The 23,124-nt window shown below is 45.8% G+C and overlaps 1 protein-coding gene across 4 annotated transcripts in view; it reads left to right on the forward strand.

Annotated features, from left to right (window-relative positions):
- ADD2 (adducin 2 (beta)) overlaps nucleotides 1-23,124 on the forward strand; it is a 109,973-nt gene that overhangs the window by 44,324 nt on the left and 42,525 nt on the right. For 2 of the 4 annotated variants that reach the window (XM_011945220.1, XM_011945222.1), the window contains exons 2-4: nucleotides 10,180-10,298; nucleotides 17,126-17,342; nucleotides 19,098-19,236. In XM_011945220.1, the coding sequence (XP_011800610.1) occupies nucleotides 17,160-17,342; nucleotides 19,098-19,236 (322 nt within the window). In that variant the 5' untranslated portion in view covers nucleotides 10,180-10,298; nucleotides 17,126-17,159. Of the gene's footprint in view, nucleotides 1-9,056; nucleotides 9,071-10,179; nucleotides 10,299-17,125; nucleotides 17,343-19,097; nucleotides 19,237-23,124 lie in introns of those variants that run through there. The other 2 variants (XM_011945223.1, XM_011945219.1) reach the window with 2 other exon arrangements.

Genomic DNA, 23,124 nt, shown 5'->3' on the forward strand with positions numbered 1-23,124 from the left:
GAGAATCCATATGAGGAATGATTTAATAGTAGCACCTAACATTTATGGAGTCCTTAGTATTTGTCAGACCCCGTGCAAAGCCTGTGCTTTCATATATTATCTTATATAATCCTCTGAGGAGGGACTGTTCTTCTCCACATTGGACAAAGAACCTGGGGTTTAGAAAAATTAAGCAACTTGTTCAAGGTCACAGAACTAGAAAGAGGCAGAGCTGGGATTCATTCCTAGGCCCTTCATGCCATTCAGAGCCTGGATTTGTAGCCATGGTGTGTATGGTGGAACCAATTCCCTGGGTCCTTCATGTGGAGAAATAGTTTGGGGCCTCTATGGAGTTATTTACCCCCTCCCCACCATAGTTCTTAATTTTCTCTCTACTCCCAACTTTGGGAAAACACAGGGCAGAATCAAATGGCAGATTTGGGAGTGTTCTTGTAGAGAGAATATAGGGGATGGGAACTAGCATTGATTGAGCACCTACTATGTGCTATGTCCCTCTGGAGAACAAAAGCCCTTGTGGTTTTCATGGGCTGAGCCTGATCAGAAATATAGGTGGTGGGTCAATTTCCATTTTTATGTCATCTTGTTGCTTCTCATCTTAGTCTGGTCTTGCCTTATGACATTAAGCTCTTATTTCACAGTAGAAGAAGATGCTTCCTCAGCAGATGTACTGAGATATACACTAAGTGAAAACCTGTTTAGGGGCCATGCACATCAGTCTGCCTTGTTGTAACTCTCAGGACACTGTACCGGGCAGAAGCATGGATTGACAGCCAACAAATTTGGTCTACTGATAAGCCCTGAATCCATGTGTCAAGGGGCTCTCCCAAGGCCCTCATGGCCTGTTTCTCTTGTCTCATCCTTCAGCTCCCTGACCCAGTAGATGATATGCCATCCACCATGTAAAAGGCAGTCCCAAAGTAGTGACACCAATTTCTAAGTTGAGTTCCTTACTTCGTTGATTCTAAGACACACATTTTCCCCCGCATTTCAACATCTTTGAAGTTGGGATGTGTCCCCCAATCAATGATGACTTATAATTATAGTTAGCAATGTTTTTTTTCTTTCTCAGTAATATTTAAAATAATTGGTGTGCCAATCAATCAAGGATGTCTTAGAATTGAAGAATACAGTCATGCCAATGCTCATTTTATTTTTACCCCTCTATCAAATCAACACCTGGGCTTCGATCTCTCAGCCTTCACTTCTGAGACCTACATCAAAGAAAGGTGTTCTGTGTGACTCACCTCCCATGCCATTCCTTTAAGCAGGAGATGTCCTAGAAGTGAGGCTGGCCTGGGTGTCCAGGATCTGATAGTCCTGTTATCAAATTGTTATCATGATGTGTATTTTTCATTCCCTCCTTCCTCTATCTTATTAATAGTTTTATGGCATTACAGGAAATTGCAAAGTGGGGGGTCATATTTTAAGATTTGTGGGCTCACTTAAGTATTTATTTCCTTGAGTCTGATGTTAGTCACCAATCACTCCACCATCCAGAAATGAGTTTGATTGAATTTTAAGTTTTCTGTAAATGGACTACCCATTTTAAAAATCTGCATGTGGGATTGGGCTGGTTTCCTTGATAATTGTCCTTTTGTATCTCTAATTTTAATTGGACTAATCATTAAGGTAATTTCTTTGTTCATGTTAGTACAGAAATTGCCTGGACATATTAAAAGTCACTATTAATTATGTGTGCACCACACTTGATTTCCAGAAAACATGTGGCTTTCTCATCACATTTTGCTGGAAGCTATTTTCCCTGAAGGTTGTATCTTAGGGGACTTGATTTCACCTTATTTGAGAATAAAGGAAAACAATTAGAAATATCTTGAGAAAATACATTTCAGGGGAAGATAAATTATCTGGAGGACTCAAAAGGAGCATTTACCTCTGATAATAACCTGCTATAGGAACCAGAAGAATGTCAGAAAGCTGGTATCCTTAGTATATATGGCTCAAAAAGACATGGTTTCTAAGAAATAGAGTCATGGGGGGAGAATAGACTAAGATGAAAGATTTGAGGTGAAAATGGAGATAAAGTAAGGATAGTTTGCAGAATGATAAAATGTTTAATATCAGCATTAAAATCCACATGAATTTTGCTCAATTAAAATCAGTGAAGTGGGAAATACTGACAAACTGTCAGAATGTAAGGAAAATGTCAACAACAGAATCAGTGAGACGATAACAATAGATTTAGAGAGCAGAGATCCAACATATGGATAACTGGTGATCCTGCAGGAGACACTAGAATAAGACTATTCTGACCTAAAGACAGGTGGGAATGTGTTTTTCAGGGTAGGTGACCTGCCATAACAACAGCCTCAGAAACTCCAATCAAATAGATGCTCAGTGGGCTGCTTGCAGTGACTTCCCGTTTTCTTCCATTTGGTGGCTGCGTCATTTCCTAGAGCCTGGAAGTTTCCACTGCATCCTCTGCCTCCAGCAGGGAGGCAAGGGAGGAGTAAGGGAGTGAAGGTACCTCTGCTCTTAATTGCTTTGGCTGCTGGGGATGACATTATTTCTGCTTACTTTCCACTGGCTTACATTCCCTAGGGTCCTGTCCAGACAGAAGCGGGGCTGGAAAACATGGGCTCCCAGGAAGAAGAGGAAATGGGTTTGGGGAGCACATAGCATTGTCTCTGACACATTGATATGCAAACATACACACAGAAATATACAGAAGGTAAAATAGCTCTTTCCTTAATATCCCCATAATAAAATCCAATAAATGAAGTGGAAAATACTGACAAACTGTCAGAATGTAAGGAAAATGTCAACAACAGAATCAGTGAGATGATAATAGATTTAGAGAACAGAGATCCAACATATGGATAACTGGTGATCCTGCAGGAGACACTTAGAATACAGAATCATCGGAGAGAGGAGTGAACAGTCAAACAACATCTCTCCTATTTTTGCTGTCCTAGGAATGGACAGTCAAACAACATCTCTCCTATTTTTGCCATCCTATTCTTAACACCCTATCATGGCCTGAGCCTCACTGCTCAGGCTTTTGAGATGTCTCCACATGGATGTTCCAGAGCCCCATGTGAGCCTTTCGACCTCCTACCCTTAACATACTCCCTCTGCTTCCCACCATCTCCTCTGTCTGGGCCTACTAACTTTCCTCCTTCCCCTCCTCCACACCAGCACTCCCAAGTCTCATTTCAGTTTTGAATGTTCACAGCTTCCCCAGTCTGGAGAGGGGAGGGATAGTGCAGGATTACCCTCCAGTTTACATGCAGAATGTTCCTATTTTCTCTTATACCCAAACAGTGGGGGGAAATGCCCAATAAAAAGAACCCACAAAACAACTTCAACCTTAATGTGCCAAATGAGCATTTATTCCCACCTCTTATGGCTTAGGATATGGCTTATTCTATTAGACAAAAAAGGATACATATCCAATAGCTGTTTCCTGGATTTCTTGACAGGGGATGGTTGGGGATGGGGACAAGACAATCCTGTCACATGATCCAATGGGTTACACTTTACCTTCCTATTGAAGGACAGATGGTCTCAGATTGGGCCAAGGAGCGGAATCAACTGTTTCATGTTTGAATTTGATTGAGGTGAAACTTTTCAAAATATAGCTCCATTGACTTGCCTGAAGGCAAAAGGCAGGCAAGGTGACTGCTTAAAAGTATCTGTGACTGGATTCCAGGACAGCCTGAGGTGCAACAGTAAATCAGGACAGTCAGCTCAATTAGACAGCCTTTTTGATGGGCTTTTATCTGCATAGTCTCCCAGTTTGACCTTTTTACTGAAGGCACTGAGTGTGGGAAGACTGAGCCCAGCCATCCTGCTAGCTCAGCACTGTCTCTGCATCACCAGGGCTTCCCCAACAACCTTTTCTTTCCTTTCACGAAGGCATGAGGTCCACATGGTTTTGTGATCAGTGGCAGAGGCTGCTGATGAGTGGGTTAAAGCCCAGTGCTGGAGCCTCGAGGTTAGGACCCCCTGGTCACTTTCATGAACCTCCACCAGATCACTGTGCCCCAGTCTTGTAATCATCTCTCTGTGAGCCACCCCCCACGTCCCTGTCCTGGGCCTTTTGAGAAATGGGATTGCAGTTGCATCCCTTTGTGTCCCCAGTGGTGAGCCAGGTCCTGACCATGGCAGATCTTTTAGTGGAAGGATTGTATTGAGTCCATATGAAGCAAGTCTCATAGGTGGCTGTACCCACACTGCAGTGACTGGCAGCCCTGGAAGTGCAGGTGGGTGACCCACCACCAGCTGTCACCACTGCAGCCCACCTGTCCTCTTGAGGGGCCAGCGGATCTTCTATACCTAAAAGCTCAGATCACTTTGTCAGAGCGAGTCCCAGAGGTGCCCACTCTCTCCCTTGCCTCCTAATCTGCATTTCTGTGCTGGGAAGGAGCTTGGTTCTGAGCCCTGCATGCCAGAAACAGGAAGTAGAATCATCCTTTCTGGTGCTGGCCAAGTCCTCAGGGCTTCCACTAGGAATATAGAACTTGGGCTCTGGCCATTTGCTGATGTCCATTCCCCTCCCCGCCCCACTTCCTACCAGGCCCCTGGCATCTGCTCACCTTTGTTTGAATGAGGGGCAGAAAGTGTGGTGAAGTAAAAGGAGAACAGGCTCTGGAACTAGAGGGGTTCAAACCCAAGCTCTGTTGTTCACCAACTCTGCAGCCTGAATCAAGTCACCCAGGTTCCTGCAGTCTCACTTTCCTCTCCCGAAAAACCAGGATGCTGGGTCCTTCACTGCAGGGCTGGGCATAGCACTGGGCACTTATTGGAGTTTCACAGCTTTTGTAGATGGAATAATGTCTTTCTTCAGGATCTAACTCAGGACTTTGGTCCTCATAATGTGCACCCAAGGTTTCCAGTCTCCCTTTCCAAAAAGCGTTGAACACATTCATTTCTGATCATCTCGGCATTCATTGTTGGGGCCCTGTAGTGTGTTGGCCTTAATAGTTAATTACATATCTGCGTATATGTGCATGTATCTATGCATATTTCATTTACATGCATGTTTTTCATGAATACAAACATGACTGTGGGCCTCTAGCAGGCAAGGCCATGTCTCGTTTCTCCCAGCCATCTTCCTTGTCACATCAATTCCAGTTCTTGCTCACTCCTGAGCACCAACAGATACTTGACAGATTAACTGTTGATTTAGTTAGCGGGTATGGGAATGATTCCAAGTCCGTAAGAAAGAATACTCAGTCCATTCATTTCCCAACAGTCTAATTCCGGGATAGAAGAACAGAAAAACATTGCCTACCAATGATTAGGTTTGAGGCTGTTTGCTGGAGGGCTTTTAAAATTCACTGGACTTCACTAGGAATGCTTGCACCAGGGATGCCCAGAAATAAGTAACTTATGGGGCCTGCAGCAGTGAAGGGGTTAAAGGATTCTTCCAACTAAGATGGACATAGACTTTATCATCACTGTCCTGCCTCTTTCTCTCTTTCTTCTTTTCAACTATTTTTGGCTTAAATGATCACAGCAGTTAATACATAATCTAGAACTTTGTAAAATTCAGAAGTATTTGAAGAAATGATGATAAGCTTTCCCCATAATCCCACTGGCCAGAGGCATGAGCTTTCTCTTTATCTGAACACATCAGGCAGGGTGTGGTCCAGTCCCTTATTCAACTGTCTTCATTTATTCTGCGAAAGTAGCAGCAGCTCAGCCCTGACCGTCTCCTCTCTCACTTGTGGGAGTCTCATTCAGGGATCGGTGAGTCTGGCTTCTGACTTCAAGCCTAAGTCCTGGAGCAAATGCTACACTGTCCTTGTTGGGAGCTGACCCGTGGGACCAGGGCCTGGGGCTTTCAGAGGCCAGGACTGCTGATGGACCCATGGCCATGGCTGTTGGGGAGCACCTGGGAAGTGGCAGTTTGCGTCTTTCCACTTTGGGCTCTGGGTGCTGAGCCACACAGACTGCCTGTTCCTGTCTGGAGACTCCCCCACTGAAGTGGCAGGAGATGGCGCCTGCCTCTCTGCTCAGGGCACATGAAGCTTAAGTTGATTTTAACAAAAAGTCAGACAACTCGGGCATCTGTTACTCCCCTTATAGACCTTTGTTTCTCTTATAGCCATGAGGAACGATCCATAGAAATGCGATTTCATACTCCAGTGGTTACATGTACTTGGTCTTCAGTGGGACAGGGAAGAAGATGCTTGGTGACAGGAAGCGTGTCTCGTGATGTGTAGTCTCCAGCTGCCATCTTACCAGGGTGAATCCCAGCAGGGACCCTGCTGAGGGGCTGCAGAGGTGTGAGGAAGTGAGCTGGCTGGGCTGAGAGGGAGCTCCTGGACCTCCTCTGTGAAGAAAGGAGGGTCCCAGGTGAGAGAGATGAGGGGGTGCTCAAGGGAGGAGGTGAGAGAGAGAGAGAGAGAAGAGGGCAGGGCTGAACATGGGAGAGCCAGGGGGGTTGCTGTGTGTGTTGTGTGGTATGTAATATTACCTTCTTCTCTGTCTTCCCATAATTAATGTCAGATTTGTTAATGTAAGAGTTGCAATCTGTTGCTGGGTTCTGCCTCAAGTTAGGCAAGAAGGAGTGGCTGAGGGGCCAGCCACTGGGTTATATACCAAGACAAGAGGTGATTTGGGCACTGAGGCACCTGCCATGCACTCCTCTATGAACACTCAGCACCTTAGCCTTCAGGGTCTATCTCCTCACACTATCATGAGCTCCCCTCAGGCCTCACTTGCCGCTGGGACCTCAGGGCTGGACAGGGCTGCATTGTTAAGCGGGCCCAGCTCTTCCCAATTTACCTTCAACTAACATTTGTTCAGCACGTAACTGGCACCAGGCTCTGTTGCAATAGGGAGGATAGAGAAATGCAGAGACACAGGCCGCCTGCCAGGAGCTCATGGTAATAGATTGTTGCTGCCGGGCTGCAAGTGGAATGGAAGAGGCAAGTAACAGTGATGTGAGAGCCCAGGGCGGGGGTGTAGGGGGCAGGCTTCCAGAGGAGAGGACACCTGAGCTGCAGGGAGGAGGTGAAGAGAGGAGGGTGTTCCTGGCAGACTCCAGCCCCAACCAAGAATCTGCTTTGTGCCTCTTGGGTCCTGGGAATAGCCCCTGGAGAGCGAGGCAAATGCAGAGAGGTCAGGGGGCTGGGAGTAGAGGTGTCACGTGAGTCTCAGCCTCATTCTACAGGGTCGCTGTCCTCAAGGAGAAGGGGCCGGGCAGAGGGAAAAATGCACAGCTCCCAGCTGGGCATCAATGGGCTTGGATTGTTAACATGGGGTGTGCATTTGGTTTGACAAAGCCCGTTCAGATTTAACATTTGATATTTGGAAAATGTGAAAAGTATACCTGCCATTTTGGTAATAAAGGCTAAATTTGATTAGGTTTTGGTTGGAAAAGCAGGGCTTTAAAGAAAAAAAAAAAAAGTTTAGGAACACTGCCCCTGGCGACAGAGATGGAGTTTTAGCAGGGCAGTGTCAGGCATGGGCCGGGAAGGACTGTGGACCAGAGATCATTAAATGATGGAGAGATGGAGGCATGATTCAGGGCCTGGCACTGCGGGTGGAGAGATATTTAGGACATAAAACCAGAGACCTCAGTGACCAATTAAATGTGCAGGGCAAATTGAGGGAGTCAAGGTGGGATCCCATGGTGGGATGCCTGGTTGGTAGGGGGCAGAGAGGAGGGGGCTGGGGAGGCTGTGGTGTGGGGTGGGCAGGAGTGATGGTCCGTTTGCAGGTTGACTTTTAAAGAGGCTGTGGGACACAGGAGTAGGCAAAGTTCCCTGAGTGTTTTAATGTCCGGGCTCACAGTCCAGAGCAGCCAACAAGGACTAGAATGCACTGCCCTAACTCCTGCCGCCTCACAGCCCAGCTTGACTGCGCACCAAGAGCAAGGGGCCGGTGGCTCTGAGGGGCTGTGCCTCTGGTGCTCTCTGAACCACCCAGGGGATGTCAGGCATCTGTTTTCACTACATGGGGCGCCGTGGCTCACACTGTCCCTTGCATCTCCGCTCTGCCTGAGGGATGTGGGGGCTGGAAGCTGGAGAGAGCTAGGTTCTCAAAGCATGTGCTGGGAAGCTGAAGGCTGCACAAGGGGTGATGCTGTGCTTGGTACAGCAGCTTCAGCAGGCTCAGAGGGTTCTGTCTGGCCAGGATTATCTAAACTCCCCCAGGACAGCAGCTGGGGCCTCACTAGAGCAGCCCTGGCATTAGGCCTCTTTCTCTTCCTTCTCTCATTAAAGCTTGCTGATCTGGTGCCTGTCCTGCCTGCTCAGCCCAACTCCACGATCAGAGGTTTGACAGTTTCATTGCCACAGGACAATGGTTTCTAGATAATACACTTGCCTCAAATACCTCTCAGGACTATTTTCGTTTTAATCAGGGCATAACACCATAACCCAAGGAATGTGCTCTGATGGGGAATTTCAGCAGCAGTGGGGGTTGGGGTGGGAATTATTTTGTTCACTGTATATTTACATTGGGGATAAATGTTTGCTTTCTTACAAGAATGGTGCAGACTACTTCTGGGGGCAAAGGATTAATTCTATTAGTAAACACAAAAAATAGCTGAGATTCTGAAAATTCAAATCTTAGCAGGTTATGGCCACAGGGCAGCCTCAGACCTTCTGGGGAAGGGGAGGAAGCTGGTGCTTAAGGCTGCAAGATTGGTCCTTAAGGAGGGCAGTGGAGATACATCAGCAAAGCCCACCATTGGAGAGAGGCAGCATCAAGTGGTGGCTGGGACCCTGTTCTAGTTAAAAATAGAACCTCCGAGAGAAAGACCTCAGTCGGCACTGGATGTGCAGCGCGCAGAGTCTCGCTCTTAGAAGCAACTTACAAGTTCCTAAGTAGAATCGTGAGCATCAGGACTGGGCTCAGGGACCATCCAGGCACTGAAACACTGAGCCCCAGGCCCCCTGGCTGAATTGAGGAGGAGGCTGAGCATTAGTGGGTATGCAGGTGTCCTGGATTCCCACAGGCACATTGTACCTACCAAGATGAGTTTTCCTTGTCCCTCTTTGGTGGGACGAGTCTCTCCGAATGACTCCACTCTGGACAGCACTGGGTCAGGGATGGACCTGAGCTGCCAGTGAGCCAGAGCCATGGGCAGGCGGCGGTAGGGTGGGGGTGGTCAGGGATGCTGCCAGCCCTGGATGAGACAGCCCCCAGCAGCTCTGGGTCAGAACAACAGGATGTCCAAGTGAAAATGGAAAACGATCACTTGTCATCGCTTGTCTTTATTTTTAAACATTTTGACAATTAATGCTTTGAAGACCTTGATTCCTAGGAGTTTTGGACTAGTAACTCACCCTAGTTTGTAAGGTATTAACAACTTTATATTCCTCCTTAGTAGTACTTTAGGATCTATTATCCAGGTATTCGCTGGGGCCTTTCTTCCCCTGGAACTCTAGGTGAAATGGCCTTGAATTCACCCATGGACAGCCTGTGCAAATCTAAAACTCTCCCATTTTCCTGGGATGCAGTATTCTTCAGGCTGCCTCTGCGTCTTGGGCTGCATCCAAACATCACTCACATTAGCATCTGTGAGTTTAGCAGCTGTTAGTGAAGTGTTTTGGGGGTCTCAGGAATGGAGATCCTCCCAGCTCAGCAACTAGCAACCCCGTCTGGGCTCGTGCAGGAGTTCCACATTCTGCACCCTCCACTAGTCCAGGGCAACTGCTTTCCCTGGAGGCCTTGCCAGCCAGGACTCAGCAAAGAGATTATCCAATTCTTCTCTTTAAAAGGAATTTTTATCCCAATTGTAAAGATAATGCAGCTTTCTTTACCTTTTTTTTGAGACAGAGTCTCACTCTGTCCCCCAGGCTGGAGTGCAGTGGCGCGATCTCGGCTCACTGCAACCTCCACCTCCCGGGTTCAAGCAATTCTCCTGCCTCAGCCTCCTGAGTAGCTGGGAGTATAGGCACCCACCACCATGCCCGGCTAATTTTTGTATTTTTGGTAGAACGGGGTTTCACCATGTTGGCCAGGATGGTCCCGATCTCTTGACCTCATGATCCCCCCACCTCGGCCTCCCAAAGTGCTGGGATTACAGACATGAGCTACTGCACCCGGCCTCTTTACCTTTTTAAAGGCATAATTTGCTTTTAAAATAAAAATTCATTTCAAGTTCATTTTAAGGAATTTCCCAGAAGCTCTTATAAATCAGGTGAAGAGTCATGGTGGTGCAGGCAAGGCCCTGACACTTGTCGTGTTTGTGTTTTGCAGTTTCCACCTGGATGTTTGAGGTTGTGTAGATGTGGCCGGCACCCTTGAGAGTGGAGCTGGGGGGTGCAGACTGAGCACTGAACGGAAGGAGACTTGGACAGGGCTGGGTCAGCCTCCCGGTAAGTAAGCAGCAGTTTCTGGCGGTGATGGGGGTGACACACACTTTTTGGTTGGGCCCATCACATGAGGTGCAGACAAGGCCCTTCGCATAAGGATGAGCTTCCAGACACTCAGGTCATTGCCATGAACTCCCCTTATCCTGCTGACTCAAGACCTACCACAGAACCTGAAGGACCTTAGAAGTCACTAGTCCTCCCCCTGCCTGTGACTCAGCAAGGACAGAAGCCCCTTTACAGCATCCTGTGCTCACTCTGACTCCCAGCAGAGACAGCTCCCCACCTGACAAGACAGCCTGTTCCACCTTCCCATTACTGAGCAGCTCCTGTCCTTAGGAAGTTCTCCCCTGTGCCCTCAGCTGCAATCTGCCTGTCTGTAAAAACCACCTGGTTTCCTAGTTCTGGCCTCTGAGGTTCTAGAGAACCGGCCTAATCCTTCTTCCACATGGCAGCCCAGCAGATGTTCTGGGGCAGAATGATGGAGTGGAGAAGTGCAGGATGTGGGGGCTAGAGACAAACCTGGTTGGAATCGTGACTCCACTGTTATCTGTGTGACCTTGAGCAAGTTTGTTCATCTCTTTGTGATTCAGTGTCTTTATCTTTATCTTATCTTTATCTTTTTTTTTTTTTTTTGAGACAGGGTCTCCCTCTTTCACCTAGGCTGGAGTGCAGTGGTGTGATCTCAGCTCATTGCAACCTCTGCCTCCCAGGTTCTCCTGCCTCAGCCTCCTGAGTAGCTGGGACTACAGATGCACGCCACCATGCCCAGCTAATTTTTGTATTTTTAATGGAGACGGGTTTTCACCATGTTGGCCAGGCTGGTCTCACACTCCTGACCTCAGGTGATCCACCCGCCTCAGCCTCCCAAAATGCTGGGATTACAGACATGAGCCACTGCGCCTGGCCTATCTTTATTTTGTTTAAGTAAAACTGGTACAACAATATCGACCTCATAGATTGGTCCTGGGGGCGAAAATACATCACGAATAAAAGTTGCTTGGTAATATGTCACCGATTCCCTGTCATCAGCTGGCTGTCCTACAATTCAGTTCAATTCTGGCATGCACTACCCCGAGTTGAAGGGCACACAAGCTAACTACTACAAGGTAAAGGACAAGGTCACGAATAGGACCATCCCCACCTCAGGCACCAGCCACAAGTGGGGTCCCCAGGTCACCCACACTTCCAACTGACTTGGCTATAAATTTAGGAGTTCCCATGACCCCTCTTCAGGTTCAATAATTCATTAGAATGAGTCACAGAACTCACCGAAAGCATGGTACTTGCAATCATATTTCAAAGGGTCCAACTCTGGAACACCCACATGGAAGAGATGCATCCATAGGTCAGGGTGTAAGGTGAGGCGCACAGAGCTGCTGTGCTCTCTCCTGTGGAATCCAGGCACACCACTTGCCCAGCACATCAATGTGTTCACCAACCGGGAAGTTCCCCAACACCTTGGAGTCCAGAGTTTTTTTAAAAAATCAAGGGGCATTTGTTACAGAGGCATGAGTGGTTAAATCATTTGCCACTTGTCTGGACTCAATCTCTAGCCCCTCTTGTAATTGAATCACAAGCCTCTCATTACTTGAATTCCTAATGCTAAGATGACTTCAGCCCTGAAATCACACATAATAAGAGTAAATAGTTAATAGCACTTGCTATATGTATCAAGCCCTGTTTTAAATCACACATAATAAGAGTTTTAAATCACACATAATAAGAGTAAATATTTAATAGCACTTGCTATATGTATCAAGCCCTGTTTTAATACTCTCACTGCTTTGGAAGCGGTGGGGTGGGGGGGGCAGTGGGGGTGGAGCTGATGCTACAGGCTTCTAATCATGTGCTTGGATTTTCTGAGGTGGCTAGACACTTCCTTGAAACTAAGGGCCTATTGTACGTCACCTTATTAGTATAAACTCAGGTTCAGTTGAAAGGCGCTCGTGATGAATAACAAAAGACATTCCTACTGTCTTTTGGGCATTTTAGGAATTCCAAAGGTTTTTGAAACTCTGTGTCAGGAACCAGGGACAAAGACCAGATATAGTCTTTCTTATATCACACCTGGCTCATCACACACTGGTCTCTGATCTCCAGCATCCTGCTTAGCTTCTTTTTTGTGATACCGAGGTTGACCTGTTCCCACTATCTGGTTGGGAAACTGGACATTCTCAGTCTTTTTCTGAATGTTCTTCTTTTTGTCAATATAGCTCAAGATTGAATTAGTTTTTTAGACTAAAACACATAATTACAGTTATTTAGTGTGCACCTGTTTATAATTGAATCACAAGCCTCTCATTACTTGAATTCCTAATGCTAAGATGACTTCAGCCCTGAAATCACACATAATCAGAGTAAATAGTTAATAGCACTTGCTATATGTATCAAGCCCTGTTTTAAATACTCTACATACATTAACTTCACTAATCCTCACAAGTACCTCTCAAGGTAGTTAATTTACTGCAGTCCCCATTTTATATGTGGAGAAATGGAGGCACAGAGCAGTTAAGTAACTAGCTCAAGATTACACAGATAATCAGTGGCACAGCTGAGATTTGAACCCAGATGGTCTTGTTCCAGAGTCTGTGCTTTTAATTGCTAAGCCATTCTGCACATAACTTTTTGGAGACAGAAGGAAGGAGCACAAGAGGATGCCTCTGATTCACAAAGCCAAAGGCTTGACCCAGGCCCCTGTTGTGATGGTGATGGAGTCAGGGCTTCCATGTCGTACACCACCCCCATCGGAGTACCTCTGGAGCAACCCTCTGGGGCTGGGCTCTAAGAAGGGAAGGCAGGCCCTGGGGCATAGTGGTGTGAGCTCCTGTCCATCAGGCCCAGAGCTTCTTGGTTCTTTGCACTTCAGGGAGGGCAGAGCTACTTCATAGCCTTCACAGACCAGTTGCTGGGAAATGGAACCACTCCATGGGGAAGGGGCGATGGTCAACCTTTTCCTGCCTGGATGAAAAAGGGTTTATGCCAGGAAAGCTCAGTATAAGGCCGTGCTGGCCAAAATGATCCCAGTCCCAGAGAAGCTGAGAGTTCAGTTGGCTTGGAGCCTGGAGTCCTAGGGAGCACAGGGGGCTCACATGCCTATGCTCATATCCAGTGTACTCGCTGGGGAAGGAGAGTTGCTTGTTGCTGTTTTGAAAATAACATCAAAGGTTCAGGGCTTTGAAAGCGCCAGAGAGAATTAATTTACTATGATGAGTCACTAAACAGAGAAGGAATGGGGTTCGATGAAGTGATGTCTCTGGGAGAGTTTTGTTCTGCAGTGCTGCCTGCCCAGAAGAATCTGGGTGGGGGCCACATGTCTGTGTGGCTCCGATGCAGTCCCATTATGTTTGGCTTTGTCATCTCTTCTTATCTTTAAGGTCCAGGGATGAGGTTGGGTGTGAGCATGATAGAGGTGAAATATTCTTAACTAACCCCATGCACATGGGATTGACTGGAATCCACAAAGCCAATGTGTGTTCTTTGCAGATGTTTCTCTTTTGGCATCTGACTTGTGGGAGAGGCTCTGGGGGAAAGCAGGAAGGTCTCTTGCTCCAGGAAACCCAGATCCTCCATCCTTCTGCCTTTATTGCATGAATGTATCTGTCTCCAACTCAGATAAATCATAGTGTCAGAGCTGGAAGGGACCCCAGAGGTCATTCGGTTCATTTTCTCATTTAGAGCTGGGCAAAGTGAGACCCAGAGAGAGGCAATGACTTGCCTCAGCCCATGCAGCTACTGAGTGACACATAGGGGCAAGACTGTGGGTCCCTGGACTTCTAGTCTAGAGCTCAGTCCACCAGCAACATCCCTGACTGAATCACTCTTTTTCCATTCAGATGAAAGGAAAGGATCTGGATTTAAATGATGCTAAGTATGACCACAACTCTTCTACCAGCCTGCCAAATCTGTTCCAAAATCTTTCTTTACAGAATCCTTTTTTTTTCTTTGGCTGCCACTCCCAGCAGACCCCTTCCCCTACCTCCAACCCTTCATCTCCATCTCCTATTACTAAATATTTTGTCAACACTGCTGGTAAGTGTGGTGCTGGTTGGGGGAGATCAGGTAAGGGCTTTCATAAGAAGATGACTAACTAGTGGAATGATTAAGATCGTAGGTCCTGGTTTGGCAGCTTTGCAGAAGCGGGCCATGGTGGCATTTGGAGCACTCCCACTGCTTGTTAAAAGAAAAATTTTAGGCAAATTAAACCTAACAGTTTGAGCAAAGCATGATTCAGGAACTGGGGAGCCCTCAGAACCAGAATGGTTTCTGAGTGACTCTGAGAGTGCCACATGATTGGATACATTTATGGACAGAAAAAGGAAAGTGACCTATAGAAAATGGAAGTGAGATACAGACACGGCTTGATTGGTTCAGACATGGCTGGATTGGTTGCGGCTCTGTGTTTGCTTTATTGGAACAGTGTTTGAATAGCTGGCTACCTGTGATTGGTAGAAACTCAGCTGCTGTGGTTGGCTGAGACTCAGCTGCTTGTCACAAGGGTAGGTTACAGTCTATTACACATCAGTTTATTATACGTGGAAAAGCCCTTAGGCTACACTTAAAATATGTAAGGAGGCAGCTTTAGGCCAAACTTAATGTACCATGTTCCAGGCCAAGTGTATGATGGGAGGTGGTGGTTGGAATGAGAGGAGGGGCCAAGACAGCTATGGGAAGTGGCCTGTGGTGTGGCAGTCAGACATGTGAGGTTTTGTGCCATCTTACGTCAGACTGGCTAGAAATGGCCAACACCTGGAATGGACACCTTCCATTACATTGTTGCAACCATTAACATCTAAACTGTAGCTATTTCAACCCTGGCTGCTCATTAGGGATTAGGGAGCTTCTGAAAATCCTGATGTCCAGGTCATACCTCAGACTAATTATATTAGAATATCTGGTATCAATAGTTTTTAAAGTTCCCCAGGTGATGCTATTGTGCACCCTAGGTTGAGAACCACTGCTCTAGGCTGAGAGCTCAGGCCATCAGCTGATCCTTGAGGAACTCTGTCCATGTGCCTTCCCTTGAATGAACTGTTTGCCTTTTCCCTAAAGGAAGAATGCAAACAAGAACAACAGGAAACCATCTGTGTATTCTGGGCTGATGGAATGGCCTCCCACTGTCCTCCAAGCTTATCTATGGCATCATTCTCCCCTCACCCCACCCAGAGAGATTGCAAGGGTAGAGGGTGGAGTTCTGATAGAATGTGGAAGAAGAGGTTACGGGCAGCTCAGGGACAACAAGAATATGCTTTACTGGACATCAGCAAAGCCTCCTTTGTAATGAGTTTCTGACCAGAATCAAGGGTAGGCTGGGGCCAATAGGACTGCTGGAGCAAGGCTGGAGGGAGTCAGGACTGGCCAGCCACAGGCAAAGGGCAGATCAGGAGCTGGGAGGCCAGGAGCCTTCTCCCAAAGAACAAGAGAGCACTCCATCTCCTCATGGAATGGGAGCCCATGGAGGTAAAGCAAGGGAGTGGCAGGTTATGGATGAGAACCCAGGTGTCCTGGTCCCTTGTAATGCTCTTTTATTTGTATCTTCACATGTATGTTAAAAAACTAATTATTGTTCAGCCAAAGTACATGCTGCCTTCTGCTGAGAAGAGAATCAGCCAGCAGGGAGAAGGCCAACGCTCTATAAGGCCACCCTGTGTGTTGAAGGGGCAGAGCACTGACTTAAAGGCCTTGCAGTGCTGACACAGGAAGGGAGATGAGCTTGACCAAACTCCCACAGATGGGAAGTGAAGCCTGGAACTGCAGGCTTACTCTTCAGAAGGGCTCCAAGATCCTAGCAACAGAAAACATTTCTTCATTCATCATTCACACATTTTAAAAACCATGCTTGATTAGAAAAAAATCCACAGCTTTCCCCCAGCTTGACTCTCCAGAGGCTGTCATGGTCCATGCTCCAGGGAGTAGGTTTACACACAGCATGTGGGGATCTGGCAGCCGGGCAGCATGGCACCCTGCAAACCTTAGTTGTTTCTCAACATGAGTTGAGTGGGATTAAAGAGAAAATAATTTTCCATTAATAAAGTTGCATACCTCTTTTTAAACTTGAAATGAGAATCTGATTCTGCATTAAGACAAGTTTCACAGAAACAGATTCACCAATAAATTCCTTTCCAGGGGCCAGAGCGAAGTTTAATTTGTAAAGAAAAGCACTGGGCGAAGTGCTTCCCACGTTTTAGTAGTTCCCATGCTCTTGTAGTAGTAGTCTCAGTAGGCCCTGTTTAATAGTAATGTTCTTTTGTGAATTTCCCACCATAACTTTTTTTTCTTTTTAGTTCTGGGGTACGTGTGCAGGATGTGCAGGTTTGATACATAGGTAAATGTGTGCCACGGTGGTTTGCTGCGCCTGTCAACCCATCACCTAGGTATTAAGCCCAGCATGCAGTAGCTATTTCCACCATAATTTTTGAGGGGCCTTATTAGAGGGTTTCCATTTTAGATGAAGTACTAATTTCCAGTAAGTGGCTTACCACTACATAGGCATGCATCATAGAAATGCTCAACAAGGTCTGCAGGTCATGTTTGCATTCGGGGAACTCTCTACTCCAAGCCAAGTGGGACCATTTAAGTGCTGGCTAGTTGGGCAAGGGAGTAGATACCTGAACCCATGCTTTTACTTAGTCTCATGGCACAGCAGCGCTCCTATAGATGGATATATGGGGCCGCTGCCGGCGTCCTGCCCTCCTCCCCAGGCTCTGCCTCTACCATCCTAGGAATAGCTGCACCCCACTGAGAATCCAACTGAACCCAGTCCTGTTCTCTGGGAAGCGGGTACCCCAATGGGGAGCACCAACCAACTGCATACCCTCTCCGCTTCTCTGTAGGGTTCCAGGAGCGAATTGCAAACCCACCGGGAAAATGAGCGAAGAGACGGTCCCCGAGGCTGCCTCGCCGCCGCCCCCGCAGGGGCAGCCTTACTTTGACCGCTTCTCAGAGGACGACCCCGAGTACATGCGTCTTCGCAACCAGGCAGCGGACCTGCGGCAGGACTTCAACCTAATGGAGCAGAAGAAGCGCGTAACCATGATCCTGCAGAGTCCTGTGAGTGGGGCTGACCCAGACGGGAGAGGGCACAGGGGGCGCTGGCTCTTCAGGGCGTATACCCACGCGAAAGATGAGTAACTCCTCTTCCCCTTGCTCAGGGTCAGTAGAAATGTAAGCCCACTGAGCAAGACGGATCTGGTCACCAGGGGCCTTGACTCTCCCTTGTAGCTGGTGGATGACAGAAACTGGCTTGTATGGGGCAGTTTGGCTGTGTGCGGAGGTGGGGAGGTGGGACGGAGACAGAAGTCCCCCTCAGTTTCCTGTACCCCTTCGGAGCCTCAGTTCCCAGTCTTCCCTCCTCACCGAAAGCTATGACAGTGAACGGACAAATCCATGTAAATTGGAGACCAGCAGGGTACCAGGAGGAGGGGTTGGGGCTCCCTTTACTGAACACCAAAAAGTAAGAACTTTCTGTCGGGACAAATGAAGCTTTGACATGAATGGGATGGGGCTGAGGAGGGCCTGGAAGTCCCAGGAGGTGGGGAGAGTGGAGGACTCAGCAGGGCTATGGGATGCGGTGTGGGAAGGGAAGGCAAGTTGGGATCACTCGCATCCCTCCTTACTTGGGGCCGGTTGATTCCTGCCTGGCGTGGACCCAGAGCTCCTCCTTGAGGCAGGTAGTGCCTTTGAGTAGGCCAAAGCATGGGCCCTGTGGACCACTGAAGACAGAGGGAGATCAGTGTGGAGGAGGCAAGAGGGATCTGACTGTGTAGAGCTTGGGGGTCCTCAGGAATCAGCCCATGATCCTAAGGATCGGGAAGCCCAGGGACAGAGTTGGCGTCTCCAGTTGCTTGCCAGGATGGGCTCAGGAGGTGGGAGCTGCTCTGTCTTGGCCTTCTGGGCTCCAGAGAGCCAGGGCCTGTGCAGGGGCTATGTGAGGCCCTGGCTGGGAGCCATGATGCATACTCAGGCTTCACAGAGCAGCTCCAGGGAATGGACCCAGGTCTGGGCGATATTGTGTTGGGGAGCCTGGAGGAATATGGCAGATGCTGAAAGCACTGGGGTGAGGAGCCCCTGGGAAGACCCCAGAGTGTGGCTAGGAGGGGTGACAAGGGGGTTAGGAGAGGTGGCAGAGTTAGCACCAGTCCAGATTTCAGGGCTCAGGCAGGAAATAGGGATTGGAGGAGGGTCTGCTCCCTTCTGTCCTTTTATAGGTTGGCCAACACACCTAAGTGGCCCCCCATTTTCTCTTAAGTGTTTTCTCCTGCCACCTGGTGGGCATGATTCCTTGCTTATGGCCCCATGGTCTGAAAAGCCAGGCTTAGAGTTGGACATCAGGAGTGGAAGCGATCTCAGAGGTCATCAAATTCTCCTGTTCTGCCTCCTACCCTTTCATTAAGCACATGAGGAAACTGAGGCCCAAAAGAATCACAGGCATCGCTAATGGAGAGGGATGGTGGCTCTCTCCATTCAGTTCTGCCTAAAAAAATGTCCTTCATTACTAAAGTGAAGTCCTACCATGTCTGATGGTGGGGAGGGGTCTTGGCCCTCATTTAGACACAGAAAGGATCTGGAATCTGGATTACTGCCCAGAGGGCAAGGGAACACAAGATCCATTCCTAGCATTTGTTGCTTCCCATACAGCAATTCCTGAGGTCCTAGTGGAACTGCTCAGTGTCCCTTGTGGCCAGGGATCCTGAGCATGGCCCTGACCTAGCTGACCCGGGGCAAGGGTGGGCATTTGGAAGAGCTCGTTGTTCAGCCGCTGTGTGAGAAACTATGGGGAGACCAGCACCTCGGGGCCTGCTTTAGTCTTTCAGGGAGGAGCTCGAAGGCCTCATCCAGGAGCAGATGAAGAAGGGGAACAACTCCTCCAACATCTGGGCCCTGCGGCAGATCGCGGACTTCATGGCCAGCACCTCCCACGCAGTCTTCCCAACATCTTCCATGAGTATGTGGTGTCTGGGGAGCTGCCAGGAGCACAGGTGGAGGGGAGGGTGGGGTGGGAAAGAGAGGGAGGAGCAGCAAGAAGCATCTGATTGCCAGGCAATGGAGCAAGCAGCCTATTGTGTTATCAGGCCTTGGGGAGCTCAGCAGCAGCCAGAGAGGTACCTGGCTCTGCTTCTGATGTTGATGCAAATTAAACATCCACAGAAGAATTACCCCTGATGCCAGGAATGAGAGGGTGGAGGTGACTTCAGCGCATGGGAGGAGACCACTGAAGCGTGTGTTTCCATGCCCCACTAGACAGGCCCACCTGACTCCACAGATGAGGGCTGAGAGGAGCCAGCCAGGGCTATGCAGGAAGCCACCCTCCTGGGCTGTTATGGTCTGCCCATAACGTTTAAAACACAAGCATCAAAAAATACCCCCCCTCAATAAGATATTGCAGGATTATGGCTGAAAACTGAAAATAACCAAGAAAGGGAAACAGAAATCATTCTACTGTGTTCTTAAAGCCCTCAAATTACTCTTCTTAATATTTTGGTGAACATATATCCTTCCAGTCCTTTTTTTCTTAACATATGTAGATTATGCAAACACAAATGTAATTACATAAAATATGGTTCTATAATATAATTTTTGGTGGATACATGCTATTTAATCAATTTCCCATTGTTGGACTTTTAGGTTATTTCCAACTTTTTCTATTAGGAACAACAATGCAATAAACATCCTTGTAAATAAACCTGAGATTATATCCATGATTATTTTCTTAAGATAAATTACTAGTAGAATTGCTGAATTGAAGTACATGCATGCATGTTTTAAAGATTTTAATGCATAATGGCAGATTACATCCTTTCTCCAAATGGATCCAATTTACGTTCCCAACAGCAATTCAGTAGAGTGCCCATTTCCTCTACCCTGGTCCATAGTGTATATCACCATTTGTTTCATCCTCCCGATTCAGTAGGTGACAAATAATACCTTATTTGTGTTTTAATGTGCATTTATTTGACTACTGATGAGGTTGGATATGTTATGTATTTTCACATACATATTGGACATAATTTTCTTTCCTTCCTTCCTTCCTTCCTTCCTTCCTTCCTTCCTTCCTTCCTTCCTTCCTTCCTTCCTTCCTTCCCTCCTTCCCTCTTTCCTTCCTTCCTTCATTCCTTCTTTCCTCTTTCTCTCTTTCCTTTTCTCCTTCCTTTCCTTTCCCTTTTCTTTTCTTCTTCCTTTCCTTTTCCTTTTTTTCCCTTTTCCTTTTTTCTCTTTCTTTCTCACAGAATCTCACTCTGTTGCCTAGGCTAGAGTGCAATGGTGCAATCTCAGCCCACTGCAACCTTCCAGGCTCAAGCGATCCTCCCACTTCAGCCTGCCAAGTAGCTGGGACCACAGGCACGCACCACATGCCCGGCTAATTTTTGTATTTTTTGTGGAGACAGAGTTTCACCATGTTGCCCAGGCTAGTTTGGAACTTCTGGGTTCAAGTGATCCGCCCACCTTGGCCTCCCATAGTGTTAGCATTACAGACGTGAGCCACTGTGCCCAGCCCTGACTTTCTTTTTATAGTAAATTGCCTTTTTACATCTTTTGCCTGTTTTCCTATTAGTGTATTATTTTCTTATAGATTTTTACATTTTTGTAAAGTAAAGCTATTTCTCTATTATAGTCAAATATATTGCATTTTTTTTTCCAGTTTCTCCTTTGTCTTTTAGTTTTGTTCATGGCATTTTTTTTTTTTGTCTTATATAATTCTTTAGTTTCTGTGTAGTGGAAACCATTGTAATTTTCCTTTGTGTGTTCTGCATTTGATTGCATGCTTAGAAATACCTTTCCCATGTTTTATCATCCGATGGAACAAATACACTTAATTATGCATTTGCCAATTTTTCTCAACTGTTTGTACAAGTTTATTCTTTACAATAACTTTAGGCCAGGCACAATGGTTCATGCCTGTAATTTCAACATTTTGGGAGGCCAAAACAGGTGAATCACCTGAGGTCAGGAGTTTGAGACCAGCCGGGCCAACATGGTGAAACCCTGGCTCTACTAAAAATACAAAAATTAGCCAGGCATGGTGGTGCAAGCCTGTAATCCCAACTACTTGGGAGGCTGAGGCGGGAGAATTGTTTGAACCCCAGAGGTGGAGGTTGCAGTAAGCCAAGATCGCACCACTGCACTCCAGCCTGAGTGATAGAGCAAGATTCCATCTCAAATAAGCAAAAACAAAAATCAAACAAACTTTAGAATTATTTTGTCAAGTCCCCCCATTGACCTAAAAATTCCTTTTGGGATTTTGATTGGGATTACATTAAATGAATAAGTTGATTTGGTGAAGAATTTATAAATTTATAATTTTATATTAGAATGTAAGCTCTGTAGGGGAAATTTGTATGTTTGGTTCACCACTATATCCTTTGATTTAGAATGTATCTGGCACATAGTAGGTACTTAAAAATATTTACATGAGTGAATTGTAAATCTTTTCAGAAATGAGATATGTCTTTTATTTATTTAAATCTTCTTACATATTCATCAGAAAAGTTTAGTAATTAGTTTCATGTAGTTCTTACTAATTTCTTATGAAGTTTATTCTGGAATTTTTAAATAACTTTGTTATTTTAAAGGAATCTTTATCCATTCTATTTTCTTTCTGGTTATAGTTCTCATTTAAGATAAATTGTTAGATATATATATATACATAAAAGTGTGTGTGTGCGTGTGTATGTATACACTAGCCCCTTACTGAACTCTTATTTAAATTTTAATATCTCAGTTAATTCTTTTGGGTGTTGTATATACAAAAATCACATAATCTGCAAATCATAATCATTTTGTTTCCTTCATTTTAGCATTTACCCATTGGTTTATTTTTCTAGTTTTCTCTTTGAATCTGTTAAAACTTTCAGAACAATGTTTAATAATAGATTATAGTTATCCTCGTCTTATTTCTGACTTTAATGGAAGTTGTTTTGCCACAAGAGTTTGAGATAATTATTTTTTGTCATGTTGAGGAAGTATTTTTTTATTCTAGTTCACTACGAGTTTTTCTCAGGAATGGATGTTGAATGTCATAAAATACATTTTGGCCATTTATTGATTTTTTTTCCTTGAACTATTGAGGTGATGAGTTATAGTAACAGATTTCTGAATATTGAACTCCTTTTTCATTACTGAAATAAATCATTCCTGGTCTTGATGCATTCTTTTAAAAATACCCTTCTGGATTTGATTTTCCAGAATTTTATTAAAGATTTTTGCATTCATATTCACACATGAGATTGGTTGGCAGTTCACTTTTTGGGCAGTCTTTACCTAGTATTGACATTATGGCTATAATTTCATAACATGAATCAAGGTGATTTCACTCTCTTTTTTACCCTGATGTAGTTTAAATAAGATATGAAATCTCTGTTCCTTGAGATTTATTATTCACTTAGAAAGTCATCTAGATCTGGAGTATTTTTAGGGATTTTTGATGTTTTTGTCCTCAGTTTCATCTGGAGTTTTAAAATTTATTTTGCTGCTTCTTGGTTAAATTTTGGTCATATATTTTGTGTAAAATAATACATTTCATGGAGCTTTTCAAAATTATTAGAGTCATTTACAATATTATTTTTATCATTTAAATTTCCTGCTAAAGTAGATGAGATAACATCCCATTCTCATTCCTGGTGCTATGTAAATTTTTACTTTCTCTTTATTGACCAATCTAGGTATTTGTTTATTCATTGATCTTCTCATATAAGCCAATTCTTGGATTTACTTATTGGTCCTGTTATTCTTTCTGCTTCTTGATTCATTACTTTTGTTTCTATATTCATTAGAATTTTCCATAATTCTGTTTATTTTGTTGTTTATGTATTTTCTTTTCTTTTTTTTTTTTTTT

This window comes from Colobus angolensis, unplaced genomic scaffold (genome assembly GCF_000951035.1).
Source record: "Colobus angolensis palliatus isolate OR3802 unplaced genomic scaffold, Cang.pa_1.0 Scaffold24, whole genome shotgun sequence".
Lineage (NCBI taxonomy): Eukaryota > Metazoa > Chordata > Mammalia > Primates > Cercopithecidae > Colobus > Colobus angolensis.